The 16176-nt window shown below is 53.2% G+C and overlaps 1 protein-coding gene across 4 annotated transcripts in view; it reads right to left on the bottom strand.

The window, feature by feature from the left end:
• Positions 1–16176, bottom strand: part of ADGRG3 (adhesion G protein-coupled receptor G3) — a 30986-nt gene that overhangs the window by 1798 nt on the left and 13012 nt on the right. For 2 of the 4 annotated variants that reach the window (XM_032611993.1, XM_032611989.1), the window contains exons 4-12: positions 14982–15128; positions 14026–14160; positions 13434–13473; positions 13141–13259; positions 12898–13010; positions 9962–10242; positions 9670–9763; positions 8124–8407; positions 5489–6337 (exon numbers count right to left, since the gene is read on the bottom strand). In XM_032611993.1, coding sequence (XP_032467884.1) covers positions 6225–6337; positions 8124–8407; positions 9670–9763; positions 9962–10242; positions 12898–13010; positions 13141–13259; positions 13434–13473; positions 14026–14160; positions 14982–15128 — 1326 coding nt within the window. In that variant the 3' untranslated portion in view covers positions 5489–6224. Of the gene's footprint in view, positions 1–5488; positions 6338–8123; positions 8408–9669; positions 9764–9961; positions 10243–12897; positions 13011–13140; positions 13260–13433; positions 13474–14025; positions 14161–14981; positions 15129–16176 lie in introns of those variants that run through there. The other 2 variants (XM_032611990.1, XM_032611991.1) reach the window with 2 other exon arrangements.

The following is a 16176-nucleotide window of genomic DNA, read 5'->3' as shown; positions in this document are numbered from 1 at the left end:
AGAAGGGATGGTTTGTTGGAGGCAGGGTGAGTAAGGAAAGACACAGAAGCGGAGAAGGCCAAGGTGTCAGTGTGCAGAGGGGGACAGCCACTAAGATGGGCCCTGAGCCCAAGGTCACAGAACACCGTCATCAGAGGTGGAGCTGGGCCAGAAACTGCAATATTTATTCCTTAAACCAGGCTGCCTCACCAGCTACAGTGTAGTTTGGGGAAGGCAGTCCTGCTTTACAGTTTCCCCAACTCTGCCCAGAGGTTTTCCCCATCCACAAGCCCTTCCCTGGATCCTCCTCCCCAGCCGGAACCTCCTCCCCCACCCCCCACCCCCGCCGCCCACATGCTGAACTCTGCCCAGAGGCTCTCCCCACCTGCAAGCCCTTCCCTGGATCCCCTCCCCAGCCAGAACCTCCTCCTCCTCCCCGCCCCTCCCCCCACGCACGCTGAAAACTTCCCCAGAAAGTTTGCGGCTGAAAGCCTCCCAGATAGAAGAAGCCCCCTTACCACCCGCACCCACGCCCTCCCCCTGCCAGGCTGCCAGGCAGGGTCCAGCCACCCCAGACCCCTGCTCCCATCTCACCCCTCTGAGGACAGCCTGTACAATCTGTTAGCTCGTCTCCGTGGTAACATCTTTCAAGGCTGACGGCCGGTCCTGGGAGAGGAGGCTTCTGGGAAATGTAGTCTTTTGACACTACTCAGGTCTGGGTCCAGAAGACCCACTGTGACATGTCCCTCAGCCAGTGGTGGGCTGGAGCCAGCTTGTGCCAGCTTGCAAGAGCTGATTTTTTAAACTTCAGGAATGTTTGTGAGCCCATTGACAAACACAGGCGTTATTAAAATTTAAATTATAAAAACGTATAAGTAAATAGATTATATTAAAAACAAAGGTAATAAATACTCAAAACTCATCCTTCTTAATTATTTTACTGCATTTCATTATTATCTGAGCTCTTGAGGTCATTTATGCCTATTGCATCTTTACAACGAAAATATTATGTGTGAGCTACTCCGAATCTTTTTCCTTCAGCGATGTCATATTGATAGCTTAAAATTGGCCATGAGATTATTTACACCACAGAAATTGGCAAATGCTACAGACTAGGGCTTTTTCTCTCGTCAGGTAGTTGTTAAACATTTACCAGGACACCACGGCTTCTGCTCCATGCATGGTCAATGTGGCCTTCTTCAAAACATATGGAAACCAGTGTGGGTCCTGGCATGGCTGCCTGTCATAGTGGACAGTGCCAGGCTCCCTGAGTCTTGGTTCTAGTCCAGGCTGGACTGCTGGTTTAGTATATAACTCATGGGACAGAGAAAACTTATCCATTAGGTTAGTGGCCCATGAAAATGCTTAATTTTAATTTATTTTAAATTCCAAAGAAAAAATGAATAGACTGATAATATATAATTATGAATCCACCCAGGATTATAATTGTCTTTGTACCAATGCAGTCACAAAATATAATTTTTTCTGTTCTGTTTTTAAAGGAAAGGGCCCACAAAACTTGTAATGCTGCCTTGTAGTGGGCAGCGGGGTCCAGAGAAATACTGCGGATGTCCTGACAAGGTTATATAGTTGCTGTTATTGATGGAAATGTAGGAATCACCTCATTCTCAATAATAAAGAATAATTTTTTCTTCTGGTTGGAACATTACGTAGTCATGAAAAATAAAGTGTGAAGGATAAATTAGACCAAGGGAAATCCCCAGAGAAGGCATGTGGACATCAGTCCTGGATTTCACCCTGGGATTACCTCTGTGGGGAATTCACCTGGGATGAGGCCAGGAAGGGAGGAGGAAAAGGCAAATGTGATATGTTAGGCTGGTGGAATGGAGCATAGGCCTCATTGCCCCTTTTTTCCCATGCAACACCTAATTTCCTTTGTAAAGTGATTTATTCCCCTTTACCCACTCCCATTCCCTGCCCACATAGACATCATTCTGATGCGCTCCCCCCCCACCCAATGAGCATTCTTTGGCATACTCCTGGTGTTTTTAATTTGTGTTAATGATATTGTATTAATATCTCTATTTCTTACATTTTCACTAAGAACTGTGTGTTTAAGATCCACCCCAGTTGCTGTGTGTCCATGGACACACAATAATTACCTCTCTACTCTCCCAGCAGTAGACACCCTGCTTTGCCATCAACTTCCATTATCCACAGGTAATGCAACACATGTCATCGGTGGAGTCCTTTCTAGACCAGTAAATGTTTCTCTGGGGTAAATAACCAGGAGCGGGATGGTTGGCTCAGCAGCGGCACCTCACTTTTCTCCAGGCAGCGAAACCTACATGCTCCCCACCTCCCACAATGCACGGGGGAGCCTGGTACCCTTGACCCCACCAGCAGCTGATATTCTCTCCCTTCCTGATGTTTGCCAGTTTCATAGAGGTACAATGAGATCTCACTGTAATTTAACATGCCTCTCTCTGATTACTAATGATTTTAAATGTGTCTTCATGTGCTAATGTGTTAGTTTTAGGCGTTTCCTCCTCTGAAATTGTCTTTTAAAGCCTCAGACCATTTTTCTTTATTGGGGAAGTATCTTGTTTGGATTGCAGGACTTCCAGATGTTAATCCCTGGTTTCAGATGCTGCAAATACCTCCCCCCATTCTGTCACATGTCTTCTAACATCTCCCATGGTGACCTTCATTAAACAGAAAACCTTAATTTTGATGTAATTAAATTTATCAGGTTTTGGTTTAGATATTTTGTGCTTATGAATTTTTGTTTGAGAAATCCTTCCTTGCACTTAAGTCACAAAAATATTTTCCTATGTTAACTTTATAATTTTGCCATCCCATTTAGACCTTTACTCTGCCTGGAGCCCATCTCTGTATGAGGGGTTAAGTCAGGATTTTGTTTTATTTTTCCCCATACAACGAGCTAATTTTCCAATACCACCATCAGACCATTCGTCCCTTCTTTGTGATGTCACTCTTGTCGTGTATTAAATCCCCCAGGTGCATACGAGTCTGCCACTGAGCCCTCTGTTCTGTTCCACTGGTCTTCATGCCTATCCCTGCACAGACTCCATGGTGAATTTATCACCATGGCCTTGTAAAATCTTTATATCTGCAGGTCAGTTCTTCTATGTCCTCTTTCATTAAGGATGACTCAGCTATTTGAGGACTATATGCCTTAACATAAATTTTAGAATAAGTTTTAGAAAGTCTAAAAATATCATTTAGAATGTTTACTGGAATCACATTGTATTCATAGATCAAATTGTGAAGAACTCTTATCTTTTGATATTGTTACCTCTCTGAAAGCACAGAGCAAATAGGTCTTCTTATTTCCTGTCTATTTGTTAGATTGTAATGGAAAAAATACTAGGAATGAAGAAATTGAGGCAGAACAGAGAGAACCAGGCAGGGAACCACGGTGAGGGGACACTCTTCCTGCAGCACACAGATGACCACTGCAACCCAGAGCCTGATTAAAGTTTCAGCCAAGGCCAAGCTCTGGCTTAGTCACATTCACGCTGGGCCAGGTGGGCAGCCGTCTTAGCCAGTATCTCATTTAATCATCAGCCCTGTCGGGCAGCTACTGCCATCCCTGCTTTACAGATTCAGTAAGTGGGGAATTGGTCCAAGGCAAAGAATCTGGACCAGGCAGGCTGACCTCAGAGTCCATGCTCGTAACCACGGTGCTATCCACCTCCCAGGCTGCTCTTGTGATGCTTCAGTGGCAGGGGAACCCTGTCTATCCACGCTGGACCTTGGGATGTATTTTTTCCACAGCCCTCCCTGGCCTGAGCACGCGCTCCACTTGGCACTTGGAGCCACTTTTGCAGTGACTTCAGGCAATGAGGGACCCCAGCCCCTCTGCCCCTGCCTGGCCCTGGGGTGGAGAGCCAGACAGAGAAAAGGACATCCGTACTATTAGCTACGCTCCCCGTCTGCCCTCCGCATCTGCACCTGGAAACGCAGCCCATCCGGCACTTGTTGTTCTGTTGGTCGCACATCCCACTGAGTACGTCTTAATGAGAAAGCAAGGAAGAAGAAAGAAAAAGCCACCACCCAGGATTTCCCTTGAGACTCAGGGGTCAGGAATGAGGTGATAATTCTTAAACCCATGGAGACCTCAGTTCTACTGTTGGCCCAGCTTGCAGGGTGGTCTTGGGTGGGTCCCTGGGCCTCTCTCGGCCTCCATTTCATCCTCCCCACCCAGGGCTGGTCCACTTGGCAGAGCTGTACAAGGAATATGGAAAGGAGCTTTAAACTTCACACCCTCCCAGTTTACAAACAGGTTGCAGAAGCTCACAATCTGCTTTACACCCGGGTTTTCTTTAAGCCAAGGGGGGTTCTCAGGGAGCAAACTAACTCCTGCTTAGTGCTGGGCACTTTACTTTTGTCACCTCACTTAATGCTCTCAGGACAAGGCAAGGACTCAATGAGCCCCATCTTACATAGGGTGAAACTGAGGTTCAGAGAGGTGCGGTGACAGGCCCAGGGTCACACAGGCCCTAAGCAGCAGAGCTAGGATTTGAACCCAGGCCTGTCAGACACTGGATCAGTGTTCTTTCTGAGGACAGGTTAGTAACCCTGAGACTTTGGGGTAAGGTTGCTGAGACCTTCAGTGTGAGAAACGGCTGTTTGTGAAGATAAGCCCGAAACCCACCAAGTCTGCCCACAAAAACTGATAATGTGGCTCAACTGTCGCAATGTCCACACTCTAAGATTTCCCTTCCGGGAACACAGTGACTTGCGTAAACCAAGGGTCCCGGGCCTCCTTTCTTTCATCTGTTTGCTGGGTGGGAGGAGGGAGAAGGGGAATCCAATCCAGGGCATCTGGGGGGAAGAGGCAGGCTTCTCACCTATAGAAGGTGCTTGACCGTCTGCAAAGCACACTGGGAAGGGTGGGGTTTGGGGAGGGAGGTGAGCTGTCCCAGTAGTAAGTTAGGGCTGAAGTGCGCAGTGGCTGTAAGGGGACGGGGACGGATACCAGTGCCCTGCCCTCCTGGTTGGGCCAGGCCAGGGGGCCAGTGTGTCTCTGCATCTGTCCGTCTCTCTCCTTTTGTTTTCCTTCTTTGTGGCAGTTCATCTGTTAATTCTTTCTCTCTCTCTCTCTCTCTCCATCTCTCTATCTCTGTATCCCTACTTCTGTCTCTACTGTCTCTGCCTCTTTTTTGCTTCCTACTGAGGAAACCAGTGGTTTCGAAACCAAGCCCAGCCACTGGAAGTGACAAACCCAGCTGGGTCTGGCCTGAGGCACTCCCCTGGCTCAGGGCCCTGTCAGGCTGGTGCCAAACTCACACCTCCATCGAGGGCCAACTAATATTTATTCAGGGCCTGCCAAGCGTGCCAGGCTCGGGCTGGGCTGAACCGGTGAGCGAGCAAAGCTGTCAAAGTGCCCGCCTGCTCTATAGGAGCTCAGACTTCAGAAGAAATGCCCACCCTCTCTCTGCTCAGCCCACACCCCCTGCCCCCGGCCCTGGCTCCTCAGGCCTCAGATGTGCAGCGCCCCGCCCCACCCTCCCGTCCCCTCCCGTCCCCTCGACCCGAGACAGGGGCAGGCCAGAGTGGGGAACGGGGGCTTGCTTGAGGTATCCCACCTACTGAGTAAGTGGAATTCTTTGATATTCGGTGTCCCCAACACTTGGAGGGCTGGCAGCCCCCTGAATGGTAGGGGGGGTCTTCCGTGAGGATGGGCCCTGGTGAGTGGCTGAGACCAGGGGCAGCCTGGGTGCGAGGACCAAACCCCACTCCCCCCTACCCGGCAACAAACCCCCAGTCCACAACCGCCCCAGTGCCTGAGGGGATGGTGGCCCTGAGGGCCCCCCAGGTGCCCAGCCAGAGGGTAGAGTTGTGGGAGGGCGGTGACAAGGGGAAGTAAGGGAGGGGAGCGGCTGGGGGCTCCTTCAAGAGGCCAACGACAGACTTCCTTATTTGGGCTCAGGCCCTTCCTGAGACCAGAAGCCCGCTTTGCTCTGAAGGCAGGGGGTGGGCGTGCCGGCAGGGTCTTAGGATTACAGGGACTTGAGACTCCTGCCATCCTGGATCTGTGAACTTTCAGACCCATAGGTGTATCTGGGTAAGACCTTTGAGGCCACATGGTCCAACCTGGTTCCCATCCCCTTGCTCCCCAGTCCCATTGTACAGAGAAGGGCGCTGAGGCCCAGAAGGAAGCAGGGAGTACCTCTTCCCTCCCACCAAGGTCACACAGCAAATCAGAGCTGAGTCCAGAGTGCAGGCCAGCCCCGGCCTGGCCACACGGCAGCCCGCTATTCATGAGACACGGTGAGGACCTGGTCAGCCCGGGCAGTGCCGGAAGACGAGGTCACGGTGCTCCGGCTTGGGAAGTAGAGAACAACAAACCAGCAGAAGATGAAGACACCTGTCAGGGAGGAGAGGGCCTCAGTGAGCCTGGGGTGGGGCCTGGGCTGGTGGCCACTCAGAGGAGAAATCACTCCACTATAAAAGTTCAAGAATGTATAGAAAAATCAGACAAAAAGTGAAACCTACTCCTGAAAAAGAACCAAATAGATAACTTGAGAATGAAAACCAGAGTCCTCGAAATAAAATCTATACACACAGCTATCTCATAAAAGACCAAAATGAAGGAATTTTCAGACATGCAAGACAACTATCACTGCCCCTCTTATAGAGGATTATTACAGGATGTGCTTCAGCAAGAAGAAAAGGGAAGAGGTGAGGTATGAAAATTGTAGTAAGTACAGAAATTGAGAGAAAAGTAAAAATCTTTGTGTTTCTTTAAAAGAAATGTAGAACTAAAGCCCTACACAACAATAAAAAAATATTGAGAAGAGTTCAAGGGCAGTTAAAGTGGGCTGAGGGCTCTGTTTGGGAAGAAGAGAGAAATACTGAGTTACACTCAGTTGAAATAACTCAGTGTGGTGAAGTGTCCAGACTTAACTATGATGGGTAACCTCAGAAAGAATGACATAATCCACAGTTTCAAGGTGCATCCCTCTCCAAGCCGTAACCCCTGGGAATTTTCAGAGGTGGACTCATCATTCTTCATCTGGGGACAGTCTCCGGTGGCCTAATAATAACGACTTCTGCTGTTGTTAACATAGTTCCCACATACTGAAGGCCTCCTGTATTACACACAGACATTACCTCAGTTATTCATCATGAAATCTGGTGAGAAAAGTACTGGAATTATCCCAGCTGTACAGGTGACTGGATCAGAGGAGCTGAGTGACTTGCTGGGGTGGTGAGTGGAGGTGGGATTTGAACCCCGGTCTGCTTGTCCCCAAGTGCTGCCAACCATGGTGCCATGTAGTCTTGTGAGGCACTGGGAGCCAGCCCTGTTCTTGTGGGCTTGCACCTGCTGGATCTAGGACCCCTCGGTTCCTAGTAACTCCTTGTCATTCCTCTCTTAGCTGTTTCCCTCACAGTCAGGCTGTGATGCTTCTTTAAGTTGCGTGTATGAAACAGGGGTATGAGGAACAAAAAGGACAGGTGCGGGCAGGGAAACCGTGTCCCACATGCACCCTGGGCGCCAGCCCCTTTGCTGGGTATCAGAGAAAGAACCCCGCGGGAGCAGGGAGCAGACGTAGCAAGCATTTCCTCCACTAACCATTTGCTTCCTGCCTTCACAGTCCCTTAGAGATTCTGTTCGTGTCACATTGCCTTCACATCACATGATCCCGCCCTCCTGGTCACAGATGATTGGACCAGACATGGACACCTGACCCAAGATGGCCCAGTCAGATCCTTGACTCTCCTAAGAACATGGAAGAGACTGAAGCAGACCATGGTCACTAGACTTGGAAGGTCACATAGGGATGAGGGGGCCATATTGGGCAGCCAGTTGGGGGCCATGGGTAGGAATGGGCCAGTGGAGAGAAGAACGAAGACGCTTCCACAGAGAGAAGGTAAGAGACTACGTGTGACTCCAGAGAAAAGGATGGGGAAAGCATCTGCTTTGGTTTTGGTGGCTTTTCCTGACCCTGCTACCAGCTCCCATGAGGTCAGCCAGCCTTCCTGCCCTGGGGTCCTTGGGAGAGCCTTGGATATTTAAAATCAGTACCCTTGATTTGAGCGAGCCTGAGTAGGATCCTGTTTCTTGCCATCTACCCCCTCCCCCCAAAGCCCCCCAACACCCCCTGGTGCAGGCGAGGCAGCTCGTCACCTCCCTGGCCCAGGAGCCTCACCTTGCAGAGACGTGAACAGTGCAAAGACGTAGGTGGTGGACAGGCCTAGGGGTGTGAGGATGGCCAGCCCCCAGGTCACGCCCACCAGGCTTGAGAGGCCCAGCAGGGTGAGGACCCCCTTCCAGTGCTGCCGCTTCTCCTTGCCCGCTGTGGCACTCGACAGAGTGAAGATCTTCAAGGCCACCAGGCCCAGGACCACGGCGCTGAAGAGGAAGGTGATGAGGAAATAGCCGTGGACAGTGACGTAGAGCGCAGAGATGGCAGTTTTCTCACAGAACCAGCACCTGGAGGAGGCGGATGGCCGTTAGGACCAGAGGAAGTCTCCTGAGAGCAAGCCCTGGGCTGTCTCCCTGCCAGATCTTCTCTGACCAAAAAGATGCCTTCTCCCATCTCCACCCATCCATTCCCCACTCTCCCGGGGGAGGGGCTGTCTTTTTAGACCAGTGAGTGTAAAAGGCCAGTTCTGTCCCAAAGACATGTTTCGTTCACCCCACATTATGTTGTAAGAAAAAAAAATTGAATTAATGACCACGTTTTAAAAGTGAAATGTTTGGCATAAACATCCAATTTTTTTTTTTTTTTTTTTTTTTTGGCCACGCCACACAGCGTGTGGGATCTTAATTCCCTGAACAGGGATTGAACCCAGGCCCTGGCAGTGAAAGCGCCAAGTCCTAACCACTGGACCGCCAGGGAATTCCTGAAACATCCAGATTTCTGCTTCTCTTATAAAACCATACAGCTGGCAGCTCTGTGGATGCCCTCCGGAGGGACAGTAGTCAGCTGTCCATTAGACTGGCACGTGATTGCCAGTCTGTCGCTGTGCCCACCCAGGCCGCTGCATGTACTTATGTCCCCTGCCTGGCCCCTGGGGCCCTGCATTTGAGGCCCTGGGGACAGGACCAAGGCCCCACCAGCTCTTCTTAGCACAGAACCATGGGCCTCAGGCAGGTACCCTGGGAGAGGCTCAGCTCAGCTCCCCTGTTCCCTGCACTGCAGGAGTGAAAGCCCAAAAGAGCATGTGGATCAGTCCCCCATTGTACAGATGAGGAGACCGAGGCTCTGGAAGTGGACAGGCTTGCCCAAGGTCACACAGCTACTCAGAGACAGAGTCTGGATGGAATCAGGGCTGCTGCAAATATTGGGCAGGTTGTGCCCTGCACAAGGGCACCTGGCTGGGGGGCAGGTGGGGGCTGAGATCCAACTCACCCTCCACTCACCAGGCTGAGCACCTGGCATGGCAGGTCAGAGGGATGGGGGGGGTACCTTTTAAAATTTGCCCAAAGGTGCTATATAGGCTGTGGTGACCCGGGCTAGAGCAAGGCATCCTGCCTCCTGGTCCAGTTCTCTCTCCTTCTCACCCCCTCTCATTGTACTGCCTCTCTCTGGGCCTCAGTTTACCCCTGCAGGCCGTGCGCTAGCTGGATCTGAGGATCCTTTGCTTTGACTTACTCGTCTCTCTTCCCAGGATTCCCTCGTCTCCCCACCTCCACCTCCTTCTGGCCCCCAGGACCCTGAGGCCACCGCAGCTTCCACAGCCAGCACTCACAGCTCCAGCGTGGCGGTGTTCTTCTCGTCACGGATGGCGTAGGGGCCATAGCTGTTGGCGCTCCCAGCGCCGATGACTATTAGGGCAGGCAGGCCTGGGGGCAAGGGGAGGAGGAGGTATGGCATTGCTGGGGCTCCCTTGGCACGTCCTCCTCCAAATCCCCCTCCAGCTGTCCATCCCTCGAGCTCTGAGCCAATCAGAGAGGGAGCTGCCCCTCCCTTGCCCCAGGCTGGTCCCCTTGCTGCCTCTTCCAGAGTCAGCCGTCCCCTCTGCCTGGCCAAGCAGCACCTACCCCAGCCCACGAGGCTCAGCTTCAGAAAGTAGTGCCCGAAGTAGGTGTTAAAGACCTTGATGACGAGCAGGTAGAGGTGGAAGGCTTCCAGGCTCATCCAGGTGAAGGCACAGAGCAGGAAGTAGTGGAAGACGGCCCCCCGGGCCCAGCAGGCAGCATCGGACCCCTTCAGGCCGTGCCCCACATTGATGAAGAAGGCCAGATTCAGGAGAAATAAGCTGACGCTCAAGGCCACGTGGATCTTGGGGACGTCTTCGGAGTTCAACCTCTGCTGGGAAAACCTGGGGCGAGAAGGGCCAGTGAGAGGCTGCAAGGGGGCACCCGGGCCTCTCCGTCTGATCACCTCTGTTCCACCCCTGCCAGCAACCAGCGTGTGAGAACACTCCAGTTCAAGTCCACGAGCCCTCTCACGACCCGTAGGGCCCTGTGGATTCTGGATCCTGGTGGCTTCATCCCTTGACTCCACGCTTGAGCCAAACTACCTAATTGGCAATTCCCTAAATGCATTCTGCTTCTCTACGCCTCCCGGACTTGCCCACACTCTTCCCTCTGCTCTCAATGCCGTTCCCTGCTTCACCTTCAAAATCCCCCTTGGGTGTTTCTTTCTGGGAAGGCTGTCTCTGAACGTCACTTATCCCAGGCTTATTTGGAAGTTTCCCAGGAGTGAGCGCAGCGTAACTCTCCACCCACCCCTTATTTCCGTCTCTCCCCAGGCTTTGACCTGGGGCCTAACACAATAAGCAGGAGGAAGCCCTGCATTGGTTGAGTGAGTGGGCAGATAGGTCATGGATGTATGAAGCCTAGAACTTAGTAGGGAGGGTGAGGCTCAGAGAGGAACAGGGACTCAGAGTCACAGCACAGGGCAGGGCCTCCAGACTCCCAGTCCAGGGCTTCTTCCCAGGGCTCACTTTCCCCTCTGTGGAGTTCCCACTGCGAATTCCTAGCAAATCAGCTCCCAAAGGACTCTCACTGGAGGGGTGGGAGCTCAGGGCTGCCTGGAGTGGGCGTGAGGGATAATGTCCACCTCACCTGAGATGCCAGGCCCCACCCCTGGGAGAGGTTGACGGCTCCTCCTGGTGCTCCAAGCCCGTCTCACAGGGTCCAGCAGTGCAGCCAGCTGGCAAGTCATGCTCAGCTTGTATTAGGCCAGGGCTTGGGGGATGGGGGCAGGGGTGGCACCATTTACACTCACAGTTCCGTCTGAGATGGAGTGGGTGGGGCTGGTGGGGGCCTCAGTCCAGGGCCAAGCAGTGCCAGCATGTGCAGGAAGGCAGTGGAAGGGCCCCGGACCGGGAGTCAGGAGACCAAGGGCTGCTCCAGGCCCGTCGTGGGTCGGGAGGCCAGCCGTGGGGCTGCTCCCACAGGTTCCTTGAGGCTGGCAGTTCCTGTGGCTCCCTCCGCCATGGCCGGGGCCTGGGCACAGGCTGCAGTAGCCTCTGATGTTTCTGCTCCTCCTTCTTCCAGAAACAGCCCCAGGTTTCCCTTGGGAGCACTCTTCCCCACTCTCAGCCATGCACTCTCAAACCCAAGAGCAGGCACTAGGGTGGCCTGACCAATCAGTGTAATTCATCCTTTCACCACAGTGGCGTGTTCAGTCATGGGCACATGGTCTAAGTTAGACCAGTATAACTCAAGTCTGGTATACATGAGATAAAACTGCATAGACATATACACAGACACACACACACACAGGACAAGCACAGGGTCAGCTTCCTTGGCGTATGACCTCTGCAGGCCCCTGCACTCAGAAGGGCCCTATGCTCGTTTTCATGCTCTGCTGTCACCATCTTGCAATTCTTAATAATTTTTGAGCAAGGGGCTACATATTTTCATTTTGGACTGGGCCCTACAAATGATGTGGCCAGTCCTGTGCGCGTGTGTGAACATGCGCACACACACACAATTGAGTGCACGTGGAAAATGGTGAAAACTGAATGAGCTCTGTAGTCTTGTTAGCAGTGCGGTACCAATGTCAATCTCCTGGTTTTATATTGTACTACAGTTATAGAAAATGTCATCACTGAGGAAAGCTGGATGAAGGAACCATGGGACTCTAGGTACTATTTTTGCAAGCTCCTGTTAGCCTGTAATTATTTCAAAATAAAAAATTTTAAATTTATTTATTTATGTATTTCTATTTTTGGCTGCATTGGGTCTTTGTTGCCGCGCATGGGCTTTTCTCTAGTCGCAGCGAGCAGGGGCTACTCTTCGTTGTGGTGTGCAGGCTTCTCTTGTTACGGAGCATGGGCTCTAGGTGCGTGGGCTTCAGTAGTTATGGCATGAGGGCTCAGAAGTTGTGGCTCTTGGGCTCTAGAGTGCAGGCTCAGTAGTTGTGGCGCACGGGCTTAGTTGCTCCGCGGCAGGTGGGATCCTCCCGGACCAGGGCTCGAACCCGTGTCCCCTGCATTGGCAGGCGGATTCCTAACCACTGTGCCATCAGAGAAGTCCAAGAAAGTTTTTTTAGAAACTTCAATTCTGGGCCTTAGTTTAGAATATTAGCTGTCCAGGCAGCTCAGAAACTATGATGCAAGCCTGGGGCTCCCCAAGGCCCCTGAGTATGGAGAAGTTGCCTGACATGACTGACAAAGGAGAAAGCAAAGTTTTGAGAATCAGAGGGACACCAAGTCCTGGGGACATCTTTTGAGCCCCTGGATCCAACATCACCTGAAGTGAGCTCACCTTGGGCTTTTCAGTTCTGTGAACCACACATTACCTATTATGTTTAAGCCAATCTGAGTTGAGCTTCTGCCACTTGTAACTGAAATAGCCAGACACATGTCAACCTCCAATCCCATTTTATAGGTGAGGAAACGGAGGTTTGGAGAAAATACCAGCATAGTGCTGCACGACTAACACTACCCTGCTGGTTTCTACCCTGCCCTGGTGCCGCCCTTGAGGGCAGGAGGGAGATGTGGGGTGGGGATGGGGTGACCCACCTCAGGAAAGCATAGAGGACAACGGTGAAGGCCAGGAAGATCATGGAGGTTCCACAGCCAGCCTGGGAAATGCGTGTGAGGGCCTTTACGGTGACTTGGTCCAAGATCGGCCTCTGTGGATGATCCCCGCAAATAGGAATCCTATCAGTTGGAGACCAGGCCAGGCAGCGTCCTCCCTGGGCCGGGAGCCTTGGCACTTCCAGAATTGCTAGGATGGCGGGGGGCGGGGTGGCACGACATTACCAGCAGCAAGGCGAAGAAGGTCAGGTGGTCACAGCGGCAGATGGTCCCATTGACTCCGACGTCTGTGGAGCAGCCCCTGGAAGCCCAGTCTCCTGACGACCCTGGGGAGGAGAGGGAGCCTAGGGGAGGGGCCGGGAATATAGGGAAGCAGAGGGGAGGGGAAGGCAGGGAAAGGGAAGAGAGGGGTCCAGAGAGGAAAGAAAGAGGGGAGGGGCCCTGCGGTTGGAGTCCTGTCCCCTAAGGAGCCCTTACCCTCCGCCCATCTTACCCAGGGAAGATCCTCCAGGCCCTACCTTTAGTCACGTCCCAGAATACACAGCTGAGGGTCACGTTCTGAAACCAGAGATTGGGAGTCAGGGGCGAGGCAGGGGAAGTTGGGAGAGGGGAGAGGAGGGTAGGACGGGGAGGGGGAGAAGACAGTGTGCTCTGGGTCTCAGCACAGGCACGCATTAGGTAGAAGCAAGTCTCAGCCTGTGGTCACACAGGAACGCGAAGCGTTTGATGTATCCTGGGTCAGCATGTCGGGGGTGTGAAGAGGCGTGGGGCTGTGGCTGGCAGGGGCGCATGTCTGCAGGCACATGCCTTTAGGGGAGCGTGTGTGTGGGCAGCCGTGCGCGTGCACGTGTGTTTGCCAGGTCCCCTGGGCATCTCTATGAGCACAGGAGCGGAGGGTGTCTGGGAGGCATGTGGAGACATGCGTGCACAGGGTGGGCATGTGTCCCTGGGCACAATTGTGTGTCTGGATTTGAATCCAGACCTATGTAAACCCAGGTGGATGTGGGAGCGTGGGGTGTGCAGAGTCCGTGTGTGTCTGCCCCTATGCCCAGGGGTGCCCACCCGCATGTCTGCCCCTCAGGAGCTGCCAGGCCAGGGTGGGGGACTCACAGGAGGCTGGTGCTGGTGGGAGAAGGTGATCTCCAAAGGCTCAGCCAGGCCGGTGACATTTATATGACCCAAACTCAAGCCTACCACGTGATTGTTCAACACGCTGCTGTCATCCTCTAGGCTGAGCCGGGGGCCCTGTGGAGGGACATGGGTGAGGCCAGGCTGCACAAGGGGCTGCCCCAGCCCAGCCCTTCTCAGGGCTCCTGGGAGCCGCTAGGGCTTGTGGCCCTTGCCTGGAGGGCAAAGTCTGGGGCCGGGGGAACAGGGGGCAGGGAGTCATGGGCGACCTTCTTCCTGCTGCTCTCTGTAGTCTGCTCCAGCTGGGCCAGGGCGGGCCCTACCCTCCGGGCCAAACGGCTGCAAAGCCGTGTACCTGATGGCTCTCCATTGCTGGTCTCCAGGCCTCCTCCGCCCTCTTAACTGGAGTGCAGGGTTAGAAGGAAGATCAGCCGGGAAATGGAGGGCAGTGGTGCCTACAGGTGGGGAGCACCTGCCCACACCAGCACTCAGGGATACACATGTCCCCATGGGAGTGGAGACACACCTCTGGGGACATACCTGGTACAAATTTGCAAGGGCCTGGGTACACCTGCTCATGTGAACATGGTCACACCAGCACACATGATTACGTGCGCACCAGGAATAAGGAAGGAGATACATGTTTGTGCATGCACGAGGCCACACAGGGGTCATGAACACACTTGGGATACACACACAGGAGTCCAAGGGCACAGGTGTGGGCAGTCCAAACAGCGGAGTGTGAATAACTGGCGTGAGCCCGCGGTCCACAGACCCTAGAGACAGGGGTCTGGGATGGCCTCGGCTGCTTTAGGCACACTCCAGAGGTTCCTCACCTCCTCCATCCCCATCGGGTCCCTCAGCAAAGACTCCAGAGAGGGCAAGCATGTCCTGCTTAACCAAGCATGGAACCTCAGCCACCCTGAGCCTCTCCTCACCTTGAAGACATTCCCCGAACCAACATTCAGGATGGTTATGGCCAACCGAACCATTGGCCTGCTGCCCTGCAAGGATCCAAAAAGGCTCCTGGGCAGCCGGACTCTGTCAGGGTGCCGGTGCTCGTCCTCTGTCACCTGCTTCGGAACCTGCAACCACAGACCCAGCCGCTCTGTCTTTCCCTGAGGAGCCCAGCCCCTAACACAGGTCCTGCCCACCCCTCCCCGACATGGAAGGAAAAACAGGCATGCTGGGTGGTGGGGCAGCACTGAGGACCGAGGACAGCTCTGAGAGGCAGGACACCTGGGGGCACAGTCCAAGCCCTGCTCTGTCCAGGCTGTGAGCTCCTGGCCAAATCACAGCCTTGTGGAGCCTCGGTTTTCCCAATATGGAGAATGGAGCCAGTAAGATGCCCACGTGGCCACCCATCAGGTTGAAAGTGGGCTGTGAAGGGGCGACACCTGGACAGGTCAGTTTGCAAGTGTGAGAGAGGGTCAGTTGTGGTGCTTTTGGCCAGGGTCCTGACCCCCGTTGTGCTGGCATACGGCTATGGTGACAGTGTCTATTTTCCAACTCAGGGATAAATGGAAAGTGTAAGGCCATCAGGAAGGGAGACAGCAAGGGCCGAGAGGGAGGACACAAGAATTCACACTGAATGTGATACCCACCCCCACCCAACAACAACACATTTTGTAAAAGCTAAGAATGGTCAAAATATTAAAATAAATTTTACTGATAGTTGCCAAGAGTGTTTTGTTCGTTCTCTGACCTCATTGCTCCCCCTGGGACTGCAGCCTGGCCCCACCTGGTCCTGCCTCAAAAGCATCCCATGGGCATTGGGACAGGGGGCGCTAAGTGTTGTAGCCGAGAGACTCAACTTTCTGCTTCCCAATCCAGAACCTTGTCAAAAGGACATGTGGTTGATTTCACAGGCCGGTGCCTACCCCACGCAGAGGGCTCAGCTGCTGGGGTGACGTGATAAAGGGTTGAGAAAGGCCCCGTCCATCTTCTATCTCCCCTTCTCCAGGCAGACCTAAAATCCCTCCACGATAGACCACTTCCCTGCTGCCCAAACTTCCACCCTCAGCTTTATGCCTTAAGGGAGGCTGTGCCCTCGCCGCACCAAGCATTCCCTGTGAGTTATCTCATTTGCTCCCTCTGACAACCTTGAAAGTGGGCAATACCATCTCCATTTTA

The sequence above is a fragment of the Phocoena sinus genome, chromosome 19 (assembly GCF_008692025.1).
Source record: "Phocoena sinus isolate mPhoSin1 chromosome 19, mPhoSin1.pri, whole genome shotgun sequence".
NCBI lineage: Eukaryota > Metazoa > Chordata > Mammalia > Artiodactyla > Phocoenidae > Phocoena > Phocoena sinus.
The sequence above is the reverse complement of the archived record's forward strand: the minus strand, read 5'-3'. Positions and strand labels throughout refer to the sequence as shown.